Genomic DNA, 26,001 nt, shown 5'->3' with positions numbered 1-26,001 from the left:
GTCGTAGTTACTGAGCACTTACTATGTGCAGAGCACTGCACTAAGCGCTTGGGAGAGTACAATTCATCCAATCGTATTGAGCACTTACAATATGTGAAGCACTGTACTAAACGATTGAGAGAGCACCATTCACCCAATCATATTTATTGAGCACTTACTGAGTGCAGAGCATTGCACTAAGCGCTTGGGAGAAGATGTTTCATCCAATCGTATTTATTGAGCACTTACTATGTGCAGAGCACTGCACTAAACCCTTGGGAGAGTACAATTCATCCAATCGTATTAATAATAATAATAATGACATTTATTAAGCACTTACTATCATCATCATCATCATCATTAATCATATTTATTGAGCGCTTACTATGTGCAGAGCACTGTACTAAGCGCTTGGGAAGTACAAATTGGCAACATATAGAGACAGTCCCTACCCAACAGTGGGCTCACAGTCTAAAAGGGGGAGACAGAGAACGAAACCAAACATACTAACAAAATAAAATAAATAGAATAGACATGTACAAGTAAAATAAATAAATAAATAAATAGAGTAATAAATATGTACAAACATATATACATATATACAGGTGCTGTGGGGAAGGGAAGGAGGTAAGATGGGGGGGGGTGGGATGGGATGGCACACACAAGCATTATTGTCGGACAGAGAAAGAGCTCTAACACTTTGCTTTACGCATTAATGCCAAGCTGCAGCGTTAGGACTGTAAAAGACCAGGAAGTAAATTAAAAATGTTTTCAGTAACCATTTTGTTAAAATGCATAAAACAGTATTCTGCAAACATCCCCAGACTCAGGGAAAGGGCTCGAGGATTTTGCTGGAAATATATGTGTGTACATATTTTTTTTACTCAATTTATTTATTTTATTTGTACATATCTATTCTATATATTTTATTTTGTTAGTATGTTTGGTTTTGTTCTCTGCCTCCCCCTTTTAGACTGTGAGCCCACTGTTGGGTAGGGACTGTCTCTATATGTTGCCAATTTGTACTTCCCAAGCGCTTAGTACAGTGCTCTGCACATAGTAAGCGCTCAATAAATACAATTGATGATGATGATGATGGAAACACTTTTACCCACTACTCCTCATGGGGAAGAATATCGGCCAAAGAACAGAATGCTTTCAGTAGCGTTGTGCCGGATGAAGAATAGGAATGGATGGTCGGCAGTGAATTCTGGTTCTGGTCTTTAACTGCAAAGCATGATTGGGACTGCAGTGGCAGCGGCTGCTTCTGTGCCTTCCTCATTCACTTTCACGAAGGATTTATGGATAATGGCATTTGCTAAGCACTTACTATGTGCCAGGCACTGTACTAAGTGCTGGGGTGGATACATGTAAATTGGGTTGGACACAATCCCTTTCCCAAGTAGAGCTCACAGTCTCAATCCCCATTTTACAGATGAGGGAACTGAGGCCCAGAGAAGTGAAATGACTTCCCTAAGGTCACGCAGCAGACTAGTGGCAGAGCCGGGATTAGAACTCGTGACCTCCTTGGGACGACGTGGAGGGATTAATCAGGAAATGTCCTCACAAGGACGGACAGGAGAGAATTTTTGCATCTCCCTTGATAACCCATTACAATTTCTTTTTTGTAACCTAAATCCCTCTTGCGTGATTTTGTTCAGCCAGTGCCCCAAGATTGCTGCTCCTCCATCTTTGGTGGACCTCACTTTGTAGCAACTGATCCTCCTGTCTGTCTTTAGCAAGCCCAAGCCCCAACAAGGTTGGGACATCTTTCATTCATTCAGTCCTATTTATTGAGTGCTCACCGTGTGCTCACTGGGCTACAGAGAAAATTTCTCCACCCTCCCTATCAGTGTGGCCTAGTGGGTAGAGCCAGGGGCTGGGAGTCAGAAGGAATTGGGTTTTAATTCCGGCTCCTCCGCTTGTCTGGTGAGTGATCTTGGGCAAGTGACTAACTTCTCTGGGCCTCTTACCTTATCCGTAAAATGGGTATCAAGACTATGAGCCCCATGTGGGAGAGGGATTGTGTCCAACCCAATTTGCTTGTATCCTCTTCAGGGCTTAGTGTAGTCCCGGCACACAGGCCCGTGCTGTATCCACTAGGCCACGCAGTTCTGGGTGGCACATAAGAGAAGCAGCGTGGCTCAGTGGGAAGAGCCCGGGCTTTGGAGTCAGAGGTCACGGGTTCAAATCCCGGCTCCGCCGATTGTCAGCTGTGTGACGTTGGGCGAGTCACTTAACTTCTCTGTGCCTGTTACCTCATCTGGAAAATGGGGATTAAAACTGTGAGCCCCCTGTGGGACAACCTGATTGACTTGTAACCTCCCCAGCGCTTAGAACAGTGCTCTGCACATAGTAAGCACTTAATAAATGCTATTATTATTATTATTATTATGAGCCATCACCATGGAAAGGATCTGGGGGTTGTGCTACTGACCCAAAAACCTACCCCTAAAATCCGACACCTCCCTCCTGAAATTGCTGTTCCCAGGGAGGTGGCCAGGCAGAGGGGAATTCTCGTGGGAAGGGAGGGTTTCTGGCTTCAAGCACGCTCCCAGCATCTCTTTCGGGACATCCTCTGAGGGCACAAGATAGAGCTCTACGAAGGTAGATTTAAGCAGGAAGAAAAAGCCAACCCTATTTACCACACTGCCCTGGTATCGAGGAAGGGTCCTGAAATGACTCCGGTCTCAGTTTGTCAGTGAAATGGGCTCATAGCCTGTCACCTGTGAGGGAAAAGCTGGTGTGGGGAAGAGGCTGGATGAGTAGGAGGGAAGGGAAAAGGAGAACCAACTCGGAGGGGAAGAGGTAGGAAAGAAGGAAAAGGGAGACAAGAAATACACGAGAGAGGCAGAAAAATCATGGAACTTTTGCTTTCTCTAGAGGGTTTATAGAATTTATTTAGTTCTCAATAAGAACAATCACAGACCCTTATGTAAACCAGTATTCAACTCAAAATCTGAGTTCCAAAAACTTTATTCCTGTGTCTTAAGAAAGAAATGGATGCTTGGGGTAGGGATGTGAGCACGTGATCTTCTGAACATTCAAGGAGCATGTTAAATTCCACATTGCACTTCTGTTCAAATAAAATTTAAGAGTCCTTTGCTTTATAAGCTCATCCCGGGCATTTATTACACACAACAGAGACCGTTTCTATATGCTGCAAACTTGTACTTCCCAAGCACTTAGTACAGTGCTCTGCACACAGTAAGCGCTCAATAAATACAATTGAATGAATGAATGAATCTCAGGTTGCACTACGGTAAAGATGTTCATGTCTCTAGGTGAAGAAAAAATATGTAGGAACTAACAGACTGCAAATGAAACAGCCTTGGACAGCGAGTGGATGCGTACTACTGAACCCTTGATCTACAGTTGGGTGAATTTTGACCCTCACCCCTCCACCCCACACAACACAACTCACATTTTCATTTATACAACACTTTACCAATCATTCTATTTCTGGATTATTTCCATTTAGGTAAGGCAATTTGTGATGGCAGATATATCGTGGTGCGGCTTTCAGGGAGTTGGAATCTGATCGGAGAGAAGGATTTTATGGCGGTATCTGCATCTCTTTATGGGGAACAGACCCTGCCGCAGAATAGGATGCTGTTTGTTTCATTGTGCCTGATGAAGAAAAGGAAAGGATGGTCAGCGATGAATCTGGGTGACCTCCTTGCACATCGCATCATCATGACGGCTCCAGTGGCAGCTGCTGCCTCGGTGCCTTCCTCATTGACCTCCACAAAGGACTGGTGCACGACTGTGGACAGGGCCAGATCTCCTCTGCTGGACATGCCGGTGAAGTTGGCCCTGCCTTCTTCAAAGGCATCGCTCATGCCCAAACGGCTAAGGACGGACTTCAAGTCGTAGTTCTCTTGCAGTTTGAACCTGGGAAGGGAAACCTCCACCTCGGTACTGTCCATCATGTCCGGGTTGGTCCAATCCACAAACTTCTCATAGGAAAGTTCCTTCTCCACCTGGAAACAAGAGTTGCTCAGCATTAGATCTGGGAGACAGCTCAGATGGGCACAGTTACGCTAGCCCCTCCATGCCCTCAGGACAGGGGGCTCATTCTCTCTCTAGCTCTACCTTCCTTCTCCTCCACCCCCTCCCTTGATGGTTGGCTGGATAGGAACAGAACAAGAAAAGTTCCTCTTGGACTCTGGTTCCATATCTCTCCACTCCTCCCTATTTATCCTCCTTTATCTGCTTAGGCAGAGAATAATAGTAATAGCAGTATTTGTTAAGCACTTACTATGTGTCAAGCACTGTTCTAAGCGCCGGGGTAGATACAAACTAATCAGGCTGGACACAGTCCCTGTCCCACATGGGGTTCACCGTCTTAATCTCCATTTTACAGATGAGGTAACTGAGGCCCAGAGACGTGACGTGACCTGCTGCTTCTCTGCTGCTTAAGACAGTGAATCCCATGTGGGGCATAGAATGTGTCCAACCTGATTGACTTGTATCTACCCCCGTGCTCAGTACAGTGCCTGAGCACATAGTAAGTGCTTAAATACCCTAAATAAAAAGGAAATAAAAATAACAATAATAATTATTAGAGTACTCTGGATAGCAGGTGCTCGATTGACTGCTTGATCAAGTTCTCGATTAATAATAATAACGGTATTTGTTAAGCACTTACTATGTGCCAAGCACTGTTCTAAGCCCTAGACATTTAGGGATGGTCATCCTGTCTAGAATTGAATTGAACCCTAGGGAAGAGATGGGTTTGACCCCTACGAACCGCATGGAACAGAACAACCCCTTCCAGGATTAGCACACCCCATTCCCTGCCCTATCTCACCGTGCTGAGGTCTGTGTCCTCGTTTGGAAGCATAATAAGCATACTGAGCTCCTCGGCAACATAAGGGAGTTCCAGGATTTGGGTGGACAAATTTCCAATGAAGGTAATTTTAAAGGTAGCTTTCTTGTACATCATTTGAACTGGTTTTTCCTTAGTCTAAAAAGAAAATACAACCACAGAGTCAAAAACAGATTATTTAAAGAGGCAGACTGGAGTTCATTCTAACTTCCTAAAAATGATTTTGTATGGAACCCAAATTCTGAAAGGTCCAGATGAGGAAAATATGAATTTCTGTGCCATGGAGTATTGGTACACGTTTTAGCAACCACAGTCAATATTTTCCTCCACCTCATTTCTTAATCACAGCTGCATGACATACAGAGGTTTTCCCTACCTTACTGATTTTAAAGGACCTCTCATGGGTGTGCTCTTTATTAAACTCTTTGTCCCACTTTCCTTTGAAGTAGAGGGCATTCACAAGAACCAGTCTGGTCAGTGGGTCAATGGATCCTGCAGATAACAGCTCTGAAATTTTTCCTTGAAAAGAAGAAAACAGATTTGTTGCTCAGACATATGCCCTTTGCAGGAAAACAGCAAGATATATTCAGGACTAGGATTTAAATTGTACTGAGTGTAAGGATTACAACCGGAGTCAAATATTGGAAGGCAAATTCTTCATCATTTCTTGAACATTCCTGGTGAGGGGTGGTTCTATTTCAGGGGTCTTATGTGACTTTGGTTAGATGCACTCCACGCCCGTCGGAGGTGTCCCTTTTTAGTGGGGAGATAAGTCAGAAAGGAACCAGGTTTGGTTTTTACATTGTGGAGTAGACTGCATGTATAGCACTCTTAAACCAAATATATATCAATGGCCAGGGGAGTTTGAAATAACAGATAGTTCGGAAGCGCTTAGTACATTGCTCTGCACACAGTAAGTGCTCAATAAATACAATTGAATGAACTAATCAGGGAAGTCTTCCAGGAGGAAAGGCAGGTTGTTGTCGTTGGAGGCCAATTTCAAAGCTCTCTGATGGCAGAATGTAGGATGAATGGGGGTCTACAGGTGTACAAGTCTGCAGGTCTACAGGGGTGCTTACTTGTCAAAAACACTCAGGAAATGGACCGAAGGAATTTCTTACCTTCAGTCTTGCCTTCTACCCAGGCATTTATGTGTTCTCTGGATTCCTCAGATGCTTGAGCAAAGTTAACCTGTTCAAGTTCTGCATTATAAAACTTGAGACAGTCTTCTTTGAAAGACTAGGACAAACAAAATACACAAACAAAAATAAAAAACCCCAGGTGTTTTTAAATTATGATTGTGAAAGTAAAATTTCATCCCATTACCTGGAAAATTCACATTTCCAACAGGCACAAATAATATTTTCACTGTATGATTGGCTCTGTTATGCAATCCTCCTCTTGGAGGGATTAACTCATAAAATGAAAGTTCACAAAATGTTTTGTTATTGTAATTTAGCCAATTTTTCTGGACTTGTTTATGCCATCCAGCAACTTCACCCTCCACACTTCACCACACGGCTATTATCACTCCAACTTACAGAAAGGAAATCATAGTTCTTTTCTCCAAAGAGTCTGTTGGCAGTTTTAAGCACGTACTGCGTGCCCGATTTGTTAATTTCAGTGAGAAGAGACTGAAAATCCCGGTGAAACTCTCCATCTTGGTTTAATGCAAGCACCTGTTGAAAAAAAGAATATTAAAACCTTCAGGTCTGTCCTTCTGATAAAAAAAAAAAACCGTACCTTTCTGCTGAAATTAACGCGGTCTTTTTCCTATCTTAAAGCTGAAATAAAATGATTTAAAGATGGGTTGGATTCTTGGATTCCAACCGGATAGGGACACCACATGATGAACTATTTACCTCCATAAATAAATGGCAGTGGTCGTAACTATTAAGCCCTCACAGTGAGCAAAGCACTGTACTAAACACCGAGAAAAGGGTTTAAGGAGCTCTCTACAATCCTAGCATCCTCTGAAGAAGGATGCTGAAGCTGTTTCCACGGTAGCCATGGGGTTGGGTGAGGGCAGTTGCCCAGTCTCACGAGGAGAGGCACATGCCCGTCTTGCCCCATCTGGGTGCCTCAGGGATCCAACGGGGGTCCAGTTCTTGACCAAAAAGCTGCCCAGCTGTCCAGCGCCCAGGTACCCCAGCTGCTCCCATTGTCCCCTCAAACAGGCAGAGGGGTCCCTTCCTGCTGAAACCGGGGGCAGGAGTGTGAAAACTGGCTTCGGTCCTCAGCTCCTCCATCCCTGTGCCACCCACACCCAGCTCTATGCCCGGCAGAGATCCAGAAGTGGCAGTTGTTGAAGGACCTGTGAGTACCTTTCCCTCCTTCCTCTTCTCCTCCCAATCCCTCCTCTTCTTTCTCCCCAGGCCCCGCTCCCTCACTGCTCCACCCCACCCCAAATGAAAAGTGGGCACTCTGCCAGGAATCCTTCATTCAAAACCGACAGACCTACCTGTGCCAGCTGAGCTGCGGTATCTCCTTTTGCTCCCATGAGGAGCATGGCCAGGGCAGAAGTGATACTCATGGGAGAATAAATCACATTTTGCAGGGGGTCTTTCTCCCCTAGAGTTTTCAAAAGGTTTAAGGCAAAGGTACTGCTGGCTGCACTGAGAGCATCCATGGTTTGAAGTCTGCTATGAGAAAACGAAAGGTACTCTGTAAAACGCAAGGCTTTAATCACCTATTAGTCTAGGTACCAGGGAGTAGGCTTTTTGGACATCCCAAGAAGCCTAATGATAATAATAATCATGGTACTTGTTATGCGCTTACTATGTGCCAGGCACTGTACTAAGCACAGGGGTAGACACAAGCAAATTGGGTTGGTCACAATTTCTGTCCTGCATGGGGCTCACAGTCTTAATCCCCACTTTACAGATGAGGTAACTGAGACACAGAGAAATGAAGTGACTTGCCCAAGGCCATACAGCAGACAAGTGGTGGGCCCGGGATTAGAACCCATGACCTTCTGACTCCAAGGCCCGGGGTCTAACCACTATGCTACGCTGCTTCCCTATTGGAAAGGGCACAGGCCTGGGAACCAGAGGACCTAGGTTCTAAACCTGGCTCTGCCAACTGCTTGCTGTGGGACCTTGGGCAAGTCACTTAACTTCTCTGTGGCTCAGTTTTCTCAACTGTAAGTACGGATTCAATACCTGTTCTCCCTCTTACGAAAGACCGAGTCCCCTTGCGGGATAGGGACCGTGTTTGACCTAATTAACTTAGTTACCCCAGCACTTAGAACAATGTTTGACACATGGTAAGTGCTTAACAAGAACCATAAAACCAACAAAGATATCTTCAATCCAGCATCATCATCAATCCTCCTGGAGCATTCACTCTCCTGGGGGCAGAGAACTACTGGCCGTTTGGAAGGAGGAAGCAGCACAGCCTAGTGGGAAGAGCACGGGCCTGGGAATCAGAGGATGTGGGTTCGAATCCCAGCTCTGATACATATCTGCTGTGTGCCCTTGGGCAAGTCACTTCACTTCTCTGTGCCTCAGTTATCTCATCTGTAAAATGGAGATTAAGATGGTGAGCCCCATGTGGGACAGGGATAGTGCCTATGTCCAACCTGATTACCTCGTATCTACCCTCATATCTTAGTGCTTGTAACACATAAAAAAAATCTCTATTTTTTGCTGCGATTTTATATGGATTTTGCTGTTCCAATAATCCGATCTCCACCAAGCATTCACTGGGTATGAATTCAGTTGAAGAAAATACAGACTGGATTTAATCCATAACTTAAACCTTTCTGTTTTATAAAAGGGTTCATTTTTCTTTTTCCTTCCCAGCTTCCTATTTAGAAGCAAACTGGGTGGCACTATGGCTAATGATTTACCATCATTATAAAAAGACCAGCTCAATTCTCTCCCTTGCTCAGATAGCAATAAATCAAGCTATCAATATTTCTGTACCTATGGAGCCTGATAACACTGAGTCAGATAGAATGACCCACACCTCTTAATTATTCACTTGAATTAGTTGGAGGCCCAGGCTGGACTGGGGTAATGTTCATGCCAGGGGAAGGGGCTTACACGGGAAAGGAGAGCGAGGCGTGAACAAAACCAGCACTGTCCCTCCGGCTCCACTTCCCTACTGTTCTGTATTTCAAAAAAGTATCTTGACGCTCTCCCCATGCCCTCCTTCTATGGCTAGGCGGCTTTAAAAGCTCCTCCATAGAGCTGTTGTAAAAGAGGAACTCCAATTAGACACATGATACATCCAACATTTGAACGGATAAAGACATGGACAACATTACTCTATATGTTGCCAACTTGTACTTCCCAAGCGCTTAGTACAGTGCTCTGCACACAGTAAGCGCTCAATAAATACGATTGATGATGAAATACTAGAATAAATTACAAGTGTGGGGACGCAATATAGTTTAAAGATATGTGCAGAAGTGCTACTGGGATGGGGGCGGGTCGTTGATTTTCCTAAAGTGTCATTAATTTTTACAAGCCAGTTTTTTCCCCTGACACCCATCTGACCCACTTTAGCACAGAGGTGGAGCTTTATATGCCCTTCTCTGACCCCTGTCTCTGAAAAGACAATTAAATGTGGGCTTATCTGGGGCTTCCAAGCCAGGACCTCACTGGACCTGGGACCGCAATGGGATGAGGGCCTAGTTAAAGTGTACGTTTCCTGTGGGCAAGGAACATTTGAATGGCAGTCTCCCAAGCACTTAGTATAGTGCTGTGCACATAGTTAAGTCCTCAATAATCAATTCATCAATCATATTTATTGAGCGCTTACTGGGTGCAGAGCTAAGTGCTAAGTGCTTGGGAGAGTACGATATAACAGAGTTGGGAGACACGTGGGGAAAACCTCTGAAACTAGAAAAACCCCATGTGAAAACCTCCCAGTTTTAAAGTTCTCTATAAAACTGGAGTCCTGAAATCATAACTGTGAACCACTGATATCTTATGCCTGATTTTAGGGAGGGTTATTTAAATCTAGCACTGTGACAAATGACTTAGTTTCCGTATTTAATATTTTTAGCATCTGAGTCCATAAAGCAGCATCTTCTTGCTTTCATTATTCTCTTGGTCTCTTGCAAAGTAGTACAAGTGCCACTGATAATTTGTTCATAGCCCTAACCCCAGGAAAGTTCTCCTCATGTAGACCATAAGCTCGCTGTGGACAGGGAAGGTATCTACCAACTCTTGTGGTGTATGTATGCTCCCAAACAATTAGTACAGTACTCTGCACACAGTAAGTGCTCAATAAATACCACTGATGATAATGAAAGCTAGTACATTTTAAATCTTGCTCGGCTTAAAGTCCACTCTATGAATTTCTATTTGCATTAAGGCTTTCAAAACGTCATATAATTCTGATAAACCTATGACGACTATTTTGTTGCCACAATTAAGAAGTCTGGGCTTACCACGTATTCATGATTCACTTCTTCCTGGTTACAAAGGAAGAAAAGGGAAGGAGGGGCATGAGGGAGTGGGCTTTGGGGGAAGAGGGTTGGCGGAGCTACAGACGGCAACTTCCCCATGTAAAACACGCCTTCATCATCATCGGCTAGCTTCCACTTCCCAGACACAGAGGAAGAAATATCAAAAGCAACTGGTATGAGAAATGGCAGGTCCTGAAACCACTGAGGACAAACGTTCTGCAGGGGGCAAAAACAGACGACTACGCTTATACTTTATTTTTCAAATGAAGTTCTTTGACTTCATACCCACAGACTCTCTGAAAGATTAAAAAAAAAAGATCAACGATCTGCAAAACAATCCTTTCAGATCAGTAGTCCCCAAGGGAAATAAAAGAAAAAAAAAACAGGTGCTAGGGTACCAGAACAAAGGGAAGTTGTTGTTTACTGGAAAGCCTTCACTCAGTTGTTGCTGCTAGGATTTTCTTTGGGACTTTATATTAAGGGTTGGTGGTATTCTGCCACAGAATAAACAGCACAGTCAGTTCCTGAAATTTCTCTGAATCTAGAGAGGGTGTTGAGAAATTATAAATAATTTCTTCCTTGCTTGGCTAATTGATGGAGTATAGCCTTCCTTTTTTAAAAAAAGAAATGGTATTTCTTAAGTGATTATATGCTAAGCACTGTACTAAATGCTGGGGTAGAGACAAGCTAATCAGAATGGACATAGTCCATGTCCCACTTGGGGCTGGCTGTCTTAATCCTCATTTTACAGGTGTAGTTACTGAGGTATAGAGAAGTTTAGGCGACCTGCCCACGGTCACATAGCAGAGAAATGGCAGAGTAAGGATTACAATCCAAGTCCTCCTACATCCCAGGCCCACGCTCTATTCACTGTGCCATGCTGCTTCTTACTTTTTTTTATTGTATTTTGTAAGAGTTTATTATGAGCCAGGCCCTGAAGTAACAGCTGACGTAAATACAGGCTAATCAGGTTGGACACAGTCCATGTCCCACATGGGGCACACAGTCTTAATCCCCATTTTATAAATGAGGTACCTGAGGCAAAGAGAAGTTAACAATTATAATAATGATAATAAAAATGATATTTGTTAAGTGCTTATTAAGTGCTAGGCACTGGGGTGGATACAACTGAATCGGGTTGGATGAAGTCCCTGTCCCAGATAGGACTGGGACTTAGCCCCTTCCTTCCTCTCCCCCTCGTCCCCCTCTCCATCGCCCCCATCTTACCTCCTTCCCTTCCCCACAGCACCTGTATATATGTATATATGGTTGTACATATTTATTACTCTATTTATTTATTTATTTTATTTGTGCATATCTATTCTATTTATTTTATGTTGTTAGTATGTTTGGTTTTGTTCTCTGTCTCCCCCTTTTAGACTGTGAGCCCACTGTTGGGTAGGGACTGTCTCTATATGTTGCCAATTTGTACTTCCCAAGCGCTTAGTACAGTGCTCTGCACATAGTAAGCGCTCAATAAATACGATTGATTGATTGATTGACTCACGGTCTCAATCCCATTTTACAGATGAGGTCACTGAGGCCCAGAGAAGTGAAGTAACTTGCCCAAGGTCACACAGCAATCAAGTAGCAGAGTAGGGATTAGCACCCATGACCTTCTGATTCCCAGGCCCAAACTCTACCCACTATGCCATGCCTCATCCTCCAAGGTCACAGAGCAGACAAGGGACTGTATTTACTTTTAAAGGGATGCATTTCAGTAAAGTGAAGGGTGCATTGCTCTCTTATCTCTACTAACTTTGATACCAATTGCAAAAGCTTTACCTACACTGAATATCCCACCCAATAATTATATGGGACACGGAAGATCACACCCAACTATTATATGGGCTGATAAGTGATCCAGTTACATGATAATTGTATTGTGACAAATCAAAGGTGCAGTACATCCTTAACCAAAGGTTACGGGCCATATTTTTTTTCAGGGTGCATCCAGAAACCAACCTGAGCTCTCTAAACATCCCAGACCAGCAAAGACCAGGATTCAATTAGTGATCTAAAGTCTGAATTTGAACTTGCCCTGTTGTATTCTGGAAGTTGATGACCACTTACACACTGTGGGGGAAAAAACAATCCTTCATTCTCCAAGAGTGTTAAACATCTGACACACTGCATTCATCTCCCCTTTAAGGAACCATGACTGTAGAGCCGACTTTCTTGTCCAGTCAGCCGTATGCAAAACAATTTAGGATTTTGACAACAAACTGATTTGAAAGGGCATAATTTAATTTAGTTTGCAAGTAGCTGTCTGTGGGCTTCCAACAAGGGGCTATGTGCAGTTTTCTGTTGTTGATCCACACCCAGCTGTGAACATTTTAACAGTTACCAAACTTCTCACAAAACAAACCTCAAAAGGAAGCCAAATTCTAACTAAATTCAATGTTAATCTAAGCAATGAATGTCTGGCGTGGTGGAGGAGAATGGGAGGGCAGCAGATAAACTCAAAATTGTAAACTCAAAATTGTGCCGGTTTTTTTTTTTAAACTTTCATCTCTCTCAGGTGATCATCATCAATCGTATTTATTGAGCGCTTACTATGTGCAGAGCACTGTAATAAGCGCTAATAGAGATAGAAGGGCCAAATAGAGAAGGGCCAAAAATGTCCCCTCCTCCTTCCTGCGGGTCCATGGGGGGGGGGGGGGGGGGGGGGGGGGGTGTGTGTGTGTGTGTGTGTGTGTGTGTGTGTGTGTGTGTGTGTGTGTGTGTGTGTGTGTGTGTGTGTGTGTGTGTGTGTGTGTGTGTGTGTGTGTGTCAATAGCTCAGTCCAGCCTTCAGCCATCTCTCAGGCCCAGCCCATGCAGAGCCTGAAATGAACTTTTAAATTTACGGGAAGCCAAACAGCAGCTATGGACTCCCCTATGTTCGGGAAAACAGCTCCTGGAAACATTTGGATAATGCCATTTCGTTATATTTTAGAATGTTCCTCACAATAAGTGCTGCTCTATTCGCTAAGCCATGCTACTCTAGACTGTAAATTCGTTGTGGGCAGGGAAGGTGTCTGTTTATTGTTGCATTGTACTCCCCCAAATGCTTAGTACAGTGCTGTTCACACAGTAAGTGTTAATAAATACGACAATGAATTGAATGAGTGAATAATAATAATTGTATTTGTTAAGCACTTACTATGTACCAAACACTGTTCTAAGCAGTAAATACAAGGTAAATACAAAGTAATGAGATTGTCCCACGTGAGGCTCACATTTTTAATCCCCATTTTACAGATGAGGTAACTGAAGCACAGAAAAGTTAAGTGCCTTGCCCAAGGTCACAAAGCTAAGTGACAGAACAGAATTAGAAACCACACCCTCTGACTCCCAAGCCCGTACTCTTTCCACTAAACCACGGTGTTTTTTTATGCTGCATGTGGGCTGTGTTTTGAAACTAGGCATATGTTTTAAGTATGTTTGTGCCACACCCTGAGGGGACCTAGTAGAATTATTTCCTCTTTTTCCAGGGCACGGAAAAACAGGAGACGCCAGTCCAACGAGGTTCTGCCCCCCCACCCCCCCCCAAACTCTGCATGCTGCTCTTCCTCCTCCTTCCTCCCTTCCTCCATCCTCTCTCAATTTTTTTATGGTATTTGTTAAGCACTTACTATGTGCCGGGCACTAAGCGCTGGGGTAGACCAATCAATCAATCAATCAATGACATTTATCGAGCCCTTACAATACAAATACTAGCCCATCAGGTTGGACCCATTCCAGGCCCCACATGGGGCTCATAATCTTAAACCCCATTTTACAAATGAGGGAACTGAGGCCCAGAGCAGTGAAGTAATTTGCCCAAGGCCACCAAACAGTCAAGTGGCGGGGACAGGATTAGAAATCTGGTCCTTCTGACTCCCAAGCCCGTGCTCTATCCGCTAGGCCACGCTGCTTTACTAATGTTATTGCAAAGCACAAAATGAGGCTCTGTATGGAATGTGTCCTCTCATAATAATAATAATAATAATAATAATAATAATAATTCTGGTACTTGTTAAGCGCTTACTATGTGGCAGGCACTGTACTAAGTGCTGGGGTGGATCCAAGAGAAGCAGCGTGGCTCAGTGGAAAGAGCCCGGGCTTTGGAGTCAGAGGTCGTGGGTTCAAATCCTGGCTCCGCCAACTGTCAGCTGTGTGACTTTGGCCGAGTCACTTAACTTCTCTGGGCCTCAGTTCCCTCATCTGTAAAATGGGGATGAAGACTGTGAGCCCCCCGTGGGACAACCTGATCACCTTGTAACCCCCCAGCGCTTAGAACAGTGCTTTGCACATAGTAAGCGCTTAATAAATGCTATTATTATTATTATCCAAGCAAACAAGTTGGACACAGGCCTTGTCCAAAACAGGGCTCACATTCCCAATCCCCATTTTATAGCGCTTAGAACAGTGCTTTGCACATAGTAAGTGCTCAACAAGTACTATTATTATTACTGAGGCCCAGAGAAGTGAAGTTCTTCATTCAATCGTATTTATGGAGCGCTTAACTGTGTGCAGAGCACTGTACTAAGCGATTGGGAGTACAATACAGCAAATAAAGAGAGACAATCCCTGTCCACGACGGGCTTTGCCCAAGATCACCCAGCAGACAGGTGGCAGAGCTGAGATTAGAACCCGTGTCCGTCTGACTCTCAGTTCCGTGCTCTAATAATAATTATAATGATATTTATTAAGCGCGTGCTACGGGTCAAGCACTGTTCTAAGCGCTGGGGTAGATACAGGGTAGTGAGGTTGTCCCACATGGGGCTCACAGTCTTCATCATCAGAGAAGCAGTGCGGATCAGTGGCAAGAGCCTGGGCTTTGGAGTCAGAGGTCATGGGTTCAAATCCCGACTCCGCCACTTCATTCATTCAATCGTATTCATTAAGCGCTTACTGCGTGCAGAGCACTGTACTAAGCTCTCGGGAAGTATAAGTTGGCAACATATAAAGACGGTCCCCACCCAACAGTGGGCTCACTTGTCAGCTGCGTGACTTTGGGCAAGCCACTTCACTTCTCAGCCCTTTTAGACTGTGAGCCCACTGTTGGGTAGGGACCGTCTCTATATGTTGCCAACTTGTACTTCCCAAGCGCTTAGTACAGTGCTCTGCACACAGTAAGAGCTCAATAAATACGATTGATTGATTCTCTGGGCCTCAGTTCCCTCATCTGTCAAATGGGGATTCCGACTGTGAGCCCCCCGTGGGACAACCTGATCACCCTGTAACCTCCCCAGCGCTTAGAGCAGTGCTTTGCACATGGTAAGCGCTTAATAAATGCCATTATTATTATTATTATTATTCAACCCCATTTTACAGAGGAAGTAACTGAGGCACAGAGAAGTGAAGTGACTGGAGCAAAGTCACCCAGCAGACAAGGGGCGGGGGTCGGGATTAGAACCCACATCCCCCCGACGTCCAAGCCCAGGCTCTTGCCCCTAGGCCACGCTGCTTCTACGCCACGCAGCGCTTAGTACAGAGCACCCGGTACATCCAGCAAATACGACCGATGTGCGAAAGCAACGGTGCCAAGGCTCACCCACCGGGTTGTGCGGTCGCTGGTGAAGGTGTCGGTGCCAGGATCGGGACTGGTGGTGTTATCCCGGGATAGGGGAGCGGCTGGAAGAGGGATAGGCCCGGGAGCGGCCTGGGCGACTGAGTCAGACCTCCCTGGACGCGCCCCTTAAAGGGACCAACCCAGCCATCCTCCCTAAATAGAACAATCAATCAATCAATCAATCGTATTTATTGAGCGCTTACTGTGTGCAGGGCACTGGACTAAGCGCTTGGGAAGTCCAAGTTGGCAGCATCTAGAGACAGTCCCTACCCAACAGTCTAAAAGGGGGAGACGGAGAACAGAACCAAACATACTAACAAAATAAAATAGAATAGATGTGTACAAGTAAAATAAATAGAGTAATAAATATGTACAAACATATACACATATATACAGGTGCTGTGGGGAAGGGAAGGAGGTAAGATGGGGGAGTAATAAATATGTACAAACATATATACAGGTGCTGTAGGGAAGGGAAGGTGGTAAGATGGGGGAGTAATAAATATGTACAAACATATATACATATATACAGGTGCTGTGGGGACAGGAAGGAGGTAAGATCATCATCATCATCATCATCAATCGTATTTATTGAGCGCTTACTGTGTGCAGAGCACTGTACTAAGCGCTTGGGAAATACAAGTTGGCAACAGAGACAAAACCCTACCCAACAGTGGGCTCACAGTCTAAAAGGGGGAGACAGAGAACAAAACCAAACATACTAACAAAATAAAAGAAATAGAACAGATATGTACAGGTAAAATAAATAAATAAATAAATAGAGTAATAAATATGTACAAACATATATACATATATACAGGTGCTGTGGGGAAGGGAAGGAGGTAAGATGGGGGGAGTAATAAATATGTACAAACATATATACATATATACAGGTGCTGTGGGGAAGGGAAGGAGGTAAGATCATCATCATCATCAGTCGTATTTACTGAGCGCTTACTGTGTGCAGAGCACTGGACTAAGCGCTTGGGAAGTCCAAGTTGGCAGCATATAGAGACGGTCCCTACCCAACAGTGGGCTCACAGTCTAAAAGGGGGAGACAGAGAACAAAACCAAACGTACTAACAAAATAAAAGAAATAGAATAGATATGTACAAGTAAAATAAATAAATAGAGTAATAAATATGTACAAACATATATACATATATACAGGTGCTGTGGGGAAGGGAAGGAGGTAAGATGGGGGGAGTAATAAATATGTACAAACATATATACATATATACAGGTGCTGTGGGGAAGGGAAGGAGGTAAGATGGGGGATGGAGGGGGAAGAGGGGGAGAGGAAGGAACAAGAATAATGATGGTCTTTGTTAAGCGCTTACTATGTGCCAAGCACTGTTCTAAGCACTGGGGGGAAGTAGCGTGGCTCAGGGGAAAGAGGCCAGGCTCTGGACTCATTCCTTCATTCATTCGTATTTATTGAGTGCTTACTGTGTGCAGAGCACTGTAGTAAGCGCTGGGGAAGTACAAGTTGGCAACAGATAGAGAAGGTCCCTACCCAACAGCGGGCTCACAGCCTAGAAGGGGGAAAGAGGTCATGGGTTCAAGCCCCCGGCTCCGCCAATTGTCAGCTGTGAGACATTGGGCAAGTCACTTCACTTCTCTGGGCCTCAGTTACCTCATCTGGAAAATGGGGAATAAGACTGTGAGCTCCCAGTGGGACACCCTGATAACCTTGTAACCTCCCCAGCGCTTAGAACAGTGCTTTGCACATAGTAAGCACTTAATGAATGCCATTATTATTATTATTATTATTATTAACTTCTCTGGGCCTCAGTTACCTCATCTGGAAAATGGGGATTAAGACTGTGAGCCCCCCCGGGGGCAACCTGATCACCTTGTAACCTCCCCAGTGCTTAGAACAGTGTTTTGCACATAGTAAGTGCTTAATAAATGCCATCATCATCACATAGTAAGCACTTAATAAATACTATCATTATTATCATAATTATTATTATTCACTTCTCTGGGCCTCAGTTCCCTCATCTGTCAAATGGGGATGAAGACTGTGAGCCCCACGTGGGACAACCTTATGACCTTGGATCTGCTCCAATGCTTAGAACAGTGCTTGGCACATAGTAAATGCTTAATACCATTATTATTATTATTATTATTCACTTTTCTGGGCCTCAGTTCCCTCATCTGTCAAGTGGGGATGAAGACTGTGAGCGCCATGTGGGGCAACCCGATCACCTGGGATCTGCTTCATCACTTAGAACAGTGCTTGGCACATAGTAAACGCTTAATACCATTATTATTATTATTATTCACTTCTGTGGGCCTCAGTTCCCAAATCTGTCAATTGGGGATGAAGACTGTGAGCCCCACGTGGGACAACCTGCTCTATTAATTAATTTATTTATTTTACTTGTACACATGTATTCTATTTATTTTATTTTGTTAATGTGTTTGGTTTTGTTCTCTGTCTCCCCCTTCTAGACTGTGAGCCCACTGTTGGGTAGGGACTGTCTCTAGATGTTGCCAACTTGTACTTCCCAAGCGCTTAGTCCAGTGCTGTGCACACAGTAAGCGCTCAATAAATACGATTGATTGGTTGATTGATTGTATCTACCCCAGTGCTCACAACAGTGCTTGGCACATAGCATGCGCTTAGTAAGTATTATTTACTATAATATACTGTAATATAATATAATATAATAATAATATAATATTATATTATATTATATAATTATTATATTATATTATACTGTAATATATATAATACTATATATATTATACTGTAATAATATAATATAATATTATATTATATAATTATTATATTATATTATATAATATATAATGCTTCTGCATATATACATAATATCATATATATAATATGTATATAATATTATATTATATAATTATTATACAATACATAATGTTTCTGCAATTTATTGTTATTATTATTATTATTATTATTATTATTATTATTATTAAGCACGGAACTGGGAATCAGGAGGACTCGGGTTCTGATCCCGGCTCCGCCACCTGTCTGCTGGGTGATCTTGGGCAAGGCCCGTTGTGGACAGGGATTGTCTCTCTTTATTTGCTGTATTGTGCTTCCCAAGCGCTTAGTACAGTGCTCTGCACACAGTTAAGGGCTCCATAAATACGACTGAATGAATGAACGAATGTGGGGCCACCTTAACAGCTTGTGAGAGCCACATCGGATCTTAATTATGATTATCTTGTCCCTGGGCCTCGAAAACAATCCAACCAGAAATGGGATTTCCCCACCAGGGTAGCCTATCTAGACAGTCCTTGGCCTCCACCCCCTGGCACAATTCGTTCTTGCACGACAAGGTTTTCTTTCAGGTGTCCAACTTGGCTTAGAGGAAAGAGCCCAGGGTTGGGAGTCAGAGGTCCTGAGTTCTAATCCCACCTCCGCCCCGATCTGCTGTGTGATTTTGGACAAGTCACCTCACTTCTCTGCGCCTGTTACCCCATCTGTAAAATGGGGGTTAAGACGGAGAGCCCCGTGTGGGACAACCTGATCACCTTCTACCTCCCCCAGCGCTTAGAACAGTGCTTGGCACATAGTAAGTGCGTAATACCATTAATATTATTATTCCCTGGTGCAATCTGCTCCTCTGCATCTAATCTCCTCACCGTGCCTCGTTCTCGCCTGTCCCACCGTCGACCCCCATTGACCCCTGGCCCATGTCATCTCCCTGGCCTGAAATGCACATCCACTAAGCACTTAGTACAGTGCTCTGCACACAGTAAGCGCTCAATACGATTGATTGATTGATTGATCCAACAAGCTAGCTTTCTTCCTCTCTTCAAAGCCCTACTGAGAGCTCACCTCCTCCAGGAGGCCTTCCCACACTGAGCCCCCTCCTTCCTCTCCCCTCCCCATCCCCCACCTTACCTCTTTCCCTTCCCCGCACCACCTGTATATAAGTATATATGTTTGTACATATTTATTACTCTATTGATTTTACTTGTACATATTTATTCTATTTATTTTGTTAATATGTATTGTTGTCTGTCTCCCCCTTCTAGACTGTGGGCCCGCTGTTAGGTAGGGAAAGTCTCTATATGTTGCCAACTTGTACTTCCCGAGCGCTTAGTACAGCGCTCAATAAATACGATTCAATGAATGAATGACAAGTAAAGTACGGGCAGAGACCAGCACCCCATAAACCATGGCAAAGCCTTCCCCTTCTCACACTAGGGCTCCTGGGGGGCCAATAATTTTTAATCTTAATCTTTAATGATCTTTAAAGCATTCCACCACCCTGTCCCCTCCTTCCTCACTTCGCTCCTCTGGTGCTAACCTTCTCGCTGGGCCTCCATCTCTACTGTCTGGTCGCCGACTCCTAGCCCCATGTCCTGCCTTTCTCCTCAAATCATCATCATCATCATCAATCGTATTTATTGAGCACTTACTATGTGCAGAGCACTGTACTAAGCGCTTGGGAAGTACAAATTGGCAACATATAGAGACAGTCCCTACCCAACAGTGGGCTCACAGTCTAAAATCCAACAGACAATTCCTCTCCCCCACTTCCAAGCCTTATTGAAGGCCCATCTCCTCCAAGAGGCCTTCCAAGACTAAGCCCCACTTTTCCTCGTCTCCCACTCCCTGCTGTCACCCCGACTTGCTCTCTTTACTCCTCCCCACCAACCCCCAGCCCCGCAATACTTACGTGCGTATCTGTATTTTTATTTATTTGTATCGACGTCTGTCTCCCCCACTGTAGACTGTAAGTTCGTTGTGGGCAGGGAATGTGACTGTTGTTGCATTTGTACTCTCTCAAGCACTTAGTACAGTGCTCTGCTCACAGTAAGTGCTCAATAAATGATTGAAGGCATGATTATAATAATGAGAACAATGATATTTGTTATGTGCCTTACTATGTGACAAGCACTGTTCTGAGCACAAGAAAAGCAGTATGGAATAGTGGATAGAGCATGTGCCTGGGAGTCCCAAAGTAATAATAATACTAATAATAATGGCATTTATTAAGCGCTTACTATGTGCAAAGCACTGTTCTAAGCACTGGGGAGGTTACAAGGTGATCAGGTTGTCCCACGGGGGGCTCGCAGTCTTAATCCCCCATTTTACAGATGAGGTAACTGAGGCACAGGGAAGTTAAGTGACTTGCCCAAAGTCACACAGCTGATAATTGGCCAAGTCAGGATTCGAACCCATGACCTGACTCCAAAGCCCGGTCTCTTTCCACTGAGCCACGCTGCTTCTTTCTAATCCCGGTTTTGCCACTTGTCTGCTGTGTGACCGTGGGCAAGTCCCTTCACTTTTCTGTGCCTCAGTTACCCCATCTGTAAAATGGGGGATTAAGACTGTGAGCCCCATGTGGCACAGGGACTGTGTTCAACCTGATTTGCTTGTATCCTCCCCAGCACTTAGCACAGTGCCTGGCACATAATAAGTGCCTAACAAATACCATTATTATTAGTACATTAGCTGCTGAACAGCACACTGGGGTAGATAAGAAACAGTAGATTTGACTCCCATTGTCAGCAATAACCCAGTCTTCTTGGTCACCTTATCTGGGAGGAATGAGAATTTCTTGCCTGGTAAATAAGTTCTCACTGACCACCCTCGGTGGGCTAGCAGGGAAAACAGGCGGCAAAAAGAGTAAGTGCTATATAAAGACTATTGATTGAAAAGCTCCCACAAAGAGAAATAAGCCTAGGAAAGATGAAATTGGTTTCTTAGTACTATTAGTGTAGGGTATGGAATTCTGGCATTTTAAAAGGAAATCATTTGGGGGTAATTACCATGTTTCATTTCTTTAATTCAGATTTTACAACTCAATTTAAATTTCAAAATGTTCATGTTTTCTTTTAGTTTTTATTTATGATTCACATACAACATCTCCATGGCACAAATTTCTTCTATAATAATACTCCTTTCCAACATTTGAAAATGATGCAAACGGGTAAATGGACACAGTTTCACAGCTACCTGCTAGCACACAGAGCAATATTAAGGCAAACCTGTTTAATTTAGGCATTGGATGGACTTAAGCATCAATCCAAAATATAACAATATCCAAATCTTGGTTTTGAGGTGAGGGCTCTTTATTTGCACAAGAATAATGACGACAGACAAAAGAGAAGAAAAATGTGACCACAGGTGCCAGTTATCCGAGGAAACTCCAGACATTTTATGGTGTGCAAAGAGGAGAAATTCCTCCAGGAAAAAAATAAAAAAATATTTACGACATATTTAGAAATGACCAAACCTTCCAGATTCCACCCCGCAAAATGCCAGTCAACCCTACCGACAACTGTGGAGAGAGCGACAGTTCACACCCAAATGCGCTAAAATCGACTTAAGGTCAACTGTAGCAGAGTTAGGATGAATTCATAAATAGACAAGTCCATTTGTTTAGAAAAAAAAAACTAACTTCTGCAAAATTACATTTCTTCAGGTTTAACACAAATTTTAAAAAGTGATGCCAGGGGTCAAAATTGGGTAAAACCCTAAAACCCAACCCCTAGTCATCGTGAGGACTCCCTGAAAGACACGGGCCGGGAGGGGAATTAACGCCTATAAAAACAGAGTCTACAAAAGGGACAGGACATGTGGGCCTTTTCTGTAGCACATTTGGCTACCATAGCAGCACAAACCCTCACTTGGAATATTGGAGACTTCCACCGGCAACCAACCAGAGCCACATGGAAGCCAGATCTCAGAGAGCCACGCGGCAGGACTCCCGACTGGAGCGAAAGACCAGAACAGATTCCCTTCCGAGGCTCGGCCCAGCTACGGGCTACGATAGAGACTCCCTCCTCGGACTTCCAGCCCTTCACGGTCACTGTGTTTTTGGCCTCTCCGTAGACTGACCCCTAAGTCTGACCCACATCCTAAGTCTCCGGGCAGTGAACAGAACTCGCTCCATGAATGCATGAAACCACTCTAGGGCAGTTTCACTGTAGCTGCCCCAAGAGGAAGACATGTCTTCTCAGGAAGAGATGGACCAGGAGACACGAAAAAGGAATTTTCGCTTCCTCCATCCCTTCCAGATTCCTGGGCAGGGAGTGGGGCAGCACAGAGCCAATACCTCCCCTGCCAACATGCCCTGGAAATACATGGGGGATGACCACCCCAGATTAGTCCCACTCTCGTTTTAATCAAAAATTTCATGTTGCCCCAGGGCCCAGTGGGGCAAGCCGTCTGTGCCCAAGGCAAGTTTCCTCAACTGCCACTTAACAGAACCAAAAGCAAAACAGAGGGGAGGTGGCACAGGGCTCTGCCCTCAGACCAGGCCCCCTCCCACCCTGACTCATACATGTTAAACCTAGGATTCCAGGTGCCAAGAAGGACCAAACTTGGCTGATTTTCCCTTCCTCTCCCTGCCCACCCAGCAAACGAGCCTAAAGGGTGGGGAAGGTGGAAGCGGGAAGTGTAGGTACCACCCTCTCTGCTAATTCTTTTTATATCACAGTGATGGACAACTCTGATTTCTGTCCTTTAGAAGGGAAGGTAGCTGGGATGAATCCAGGGCACCTCCAGAAGAGGCACCGTATAAAAAGCAGCAACAGCATGTGAACGGTTTCACTGCTCTCTCCCCAACACACCGGGCATAAAAGCCGGCTTTGATGAGCAAATAGTTGATGAAAGTGACGGAGGATTTTCTCCCTGCAGCCCCCAGCAAGACCCTCTTTTTTTTTTTTTTAACCTTGCTAGTTGCATAGGAGGAAAATTAAATGGGGTCAATACGGTATGAAACACCTCCTTGCTCCCTGGAAACCTTCAGAAACCAGGTCAATTCCTATGGGAAAGACTGCCCCCACCTACTACAGAAGGCTGGTTTCTGGGGATTATTCATTCCCTGACAAGGTCGATCAATTGCTTCCGGACAGTTCCAGGAGGGTCCTGTTGGCCAGAAGTCACACATTAATTATACAAAACTGTCACACAAAAAAAGCCAAGCTGATAGGCCCGGGAGAGGGATATGTCCACACAGACATTCTCTAACATGTCTCCTTTCCCAGGAAACCGGCTTAGAGAGGAGCTAGTGTCCTGCCGTCACGGGGAAGAACTCTGATCTCAGCTTGGAAAAGGTTACCTTCCCTTTGGCCTCCTGTCTGGCCCTTGATGACCAAACCTCCCCACTTCTGGCCTAGCAGGAAAACCATAACGTTATTGATTTGCCCAAACCAGACATTCCCTGATCAGCAGGAAAGGCTTTCAGCATGACTTCTTTTCACTTTCCCTTTCTTATCTGTCACCAAATCCCTCCCCACCTTAGACTGTGAGCCCCTGGAGTGCTAGAGACCATTCCTGGATCTCTCCTTTGGTTTTTCTCCCAGCACTTGGTACAGAGCTTTTGCACAGAGCAGTTGCTTAATAAATACCATTTTTTTCATCTACTACTATTACTACTACTACAACATGAATGCCCAACTAGACTGAGGGTGAGCCTCAAGGCAGCCTCCTATCCCAATAAAGCCATGACAGAAACCAGACCTGACGCCTAGATAATGATTCCCTCCACCAGAGAGAGGAGATTTTGGAACATGCCCATGGAACCTGCCCAAGACGGGTCAACAGGCATTTCCCCCTCCACCCAAAGGCACTACTAACCAATGGCCCTGCTCCTGCTCCTATCCTCACCTCCATCGGGCCCAGCAGACATACGTATGGGCCCACGGTGGGAGCCAAAATGCTGAAGATAGCCTGGTTGCTCCTGTAGACTGATTTATTCTTTAGGATTAGCTCCCCTAACCTTTGGACAGCCCAGTCACTCCAGAAAGCCCAAGCACCCATTGATCATATGGAAAATTCATCTTCTCGTTACGTGCTTCTAAATCTGCTGGGTTCCCTGCCTCTGTTATTTGTTTTCATGGGAGGCCGGGTCCTTCCTTGCTGCCCTGTTAGTGAGGTCCTAGAGGTCAGGGACAGAGTCTTGTCACCCCTTGGTAACCCCCAAGGTGCCCGGGGCACTCTGGGCAGACCGCTGCTGGCCCCTGCAGAGCCTGACCAACAACTGGCAAGTGACGAGACCCGCACTACTCTCCACGACATTCTCGTAATAGTGTTCTGCCCCATTTCAAGCCCTTTCAGCCACCTGAACTTTCTTCACATCACCCCAGGAGGAAGACACGTGATGGGCCCAGTGAGGCTAGAGGGCAGTTCTCACTTCAGGTCCAGCGTCTGGCAGAGCAAACACACTTTGTGAATTGTTCACCACCACCTACCGACCCCAAAAGAACCGCTCTGGTTCACTAGTTGGCCAGTCCAGTGTAAGCACGACCACCTTGAGAGCAGAATGGGAAGGTTAAGGGGCTCTACTCCCCAAAATGGAGACAAGAGAGAGAACAACAGTGCTAGGGAATTCCGAGTAGGGAGGAAGCAACTGGAGCCAGAGGGATTTGAGGAGAAAAGATTGATGTGCGACCTTGGGCAAGTCACTTAACTTTTCTGGTGATTCAGTTCCCTCATCTGTAAAATGGGGATTAATACTGTGAGCCCCATTCACTCAATCGTATGTACTGAGTGCTTTCTGCGTGCAGAGCACTGTACTGTTTGGAAGAGTACATTACAACCATAAACAGACACGTGGGACATGGACTGTGTCCAATCTGACAAGCTCGTATCTACCCCAGCGCTTAGTACAGTGCCTGGCACATAGTAAGGGCTTAACAAATACCATAAAATTAAAAAAGGTGAGATTAGACATCGGGAAGTTCTAGAAACAAAGGAGGCAGGAAGGAGTCAAGTAGAGACAGCAGGCTCAGAGACCGCTGAAGGAGAGGGTTAGCGGGAGAGATATAATTGACTGCAGCCTGACACTATTTTCAAACTAGAATTTCACCGTCCTTTGCTCAGTAGCAGCCGCTGCTGCCAGGCCCAGCTCTAAGGATGCAGAGAACTCTTTTTGCAAGTGCTTTGCACCTTCAAGTTGGAGGAGGGAGGAGCACAACCACCCTTGTAGAGGGTGATATACTGGAATGAAGGGCAGAAGGGAGTGGTTGGAACCAGGATTTGAACCCAGGGGATCTCAGCTCCTGATCCTGGACCACCTCCTCCAACCCTCCTCCCCGGCCTTTGCATTTTGTTCACAATTAACCAGTCACTTGACATTCTCCTTGCAAAACTCCCATAGCTCCTCTATGCACTGTCCCCACCAGATGCTAGATGAGTAAAAATGAAAGACTTTTCTACCTCTGCTTCTTCTCCAGCACTGTCGTCCTCAGTCACACCGGACTTTTGCTCCGACCCATTGAGAACTCTAAT

At 44.8% G+C, this 26,001-nt stretch overlaps 1 protein-coding gene across 2 annotated transcripts; it reads right to left on the bottom strand.

Moving 5' to 3' along the window:
* Window positions 1–3,557: 3,557 nt before the first annotated feature.
* LOC119948926 (serpin B6-like) lies at window positions 3,558–15,848 on the bottom strand. Of its 2 annotated transcripts, none has more exons than XM_038770482.1 (7): window positions 15,754–15,848; window positions 7,272–7,449; window positions 6,352–6,489; window positions 5,932–6,049; window positions 5,187–5,329; window positions 4,793–4,948; window positions 3,558–3,962 (listed from the first exon to the last, which is right to left on the bottom strand). In XM_038770482.1, exons 2-7 carry the CDS (start codon window positions 7,437–7,439, stop codon window positions 3,558–3,560), a joined length of 1,128 nt encoding a protein of 375 aa, XP_038626410.1. In that variant the 5' UTR covers window positions 7,440–7,449; window positions 15,754–15,848. The 2 variants fall into 2 exon arrangements, with proteins under 2 accessions (XP_038626410.1, XP_038626411.1); XM_038770483.1 differs by having other exon boundaries at window positions 7,272–7,452; window positions 15,754–15,847.
* Between the last annotated feature and the right edge of the window lie 10,153 nt (window positions 15,849–26,001).

This window comes from Tachyglossus aculeatus, chromosome X3 (genome assembly GCF_015852505.1).
Source record: "Tachyglossus aculeatus isolate mTacAcu1 chromosome X3, mTacAcu1.pri, whole genome shotgun sequence".
In the NCBI taxonomy this organism is placed as follows: domain Eukaryota; kingdom Metazoa; phylum Chordata; class Mammalia; order Monotremata; family Tachyglossidae; genus Tachyglossus; species Tachyglossus aculeatus.
Note: the sequence above shows the minus strand (reverse complement) of the source record. Positions and strands in the feature narration are given on the sequence as shown.

Coding starts and splice junctions, on each gene's coding strand:
- LOC119948926 (XM_038770482.1), bottom strand. CDS start 7,439: ATGGATGCTCTCAGTGCAGCCAGCAGTACCTTTGCCTTAAACCTTTTG. Junction 6,490..7,271: donor CCGCAGCTCAGCTGGCACAG/GTAGGTCTGTCG, acceptor TTTTTTCAACAG/GTGCTTGCATTAAACCAAGA. Junction 4,949..5,186: donor GGTCCTTTAAAATCAGTAAG/GTAGGGAAAACC, acceptor TTTTCTTTTTAG/ACTAAGGAAAAACCAGTTCA.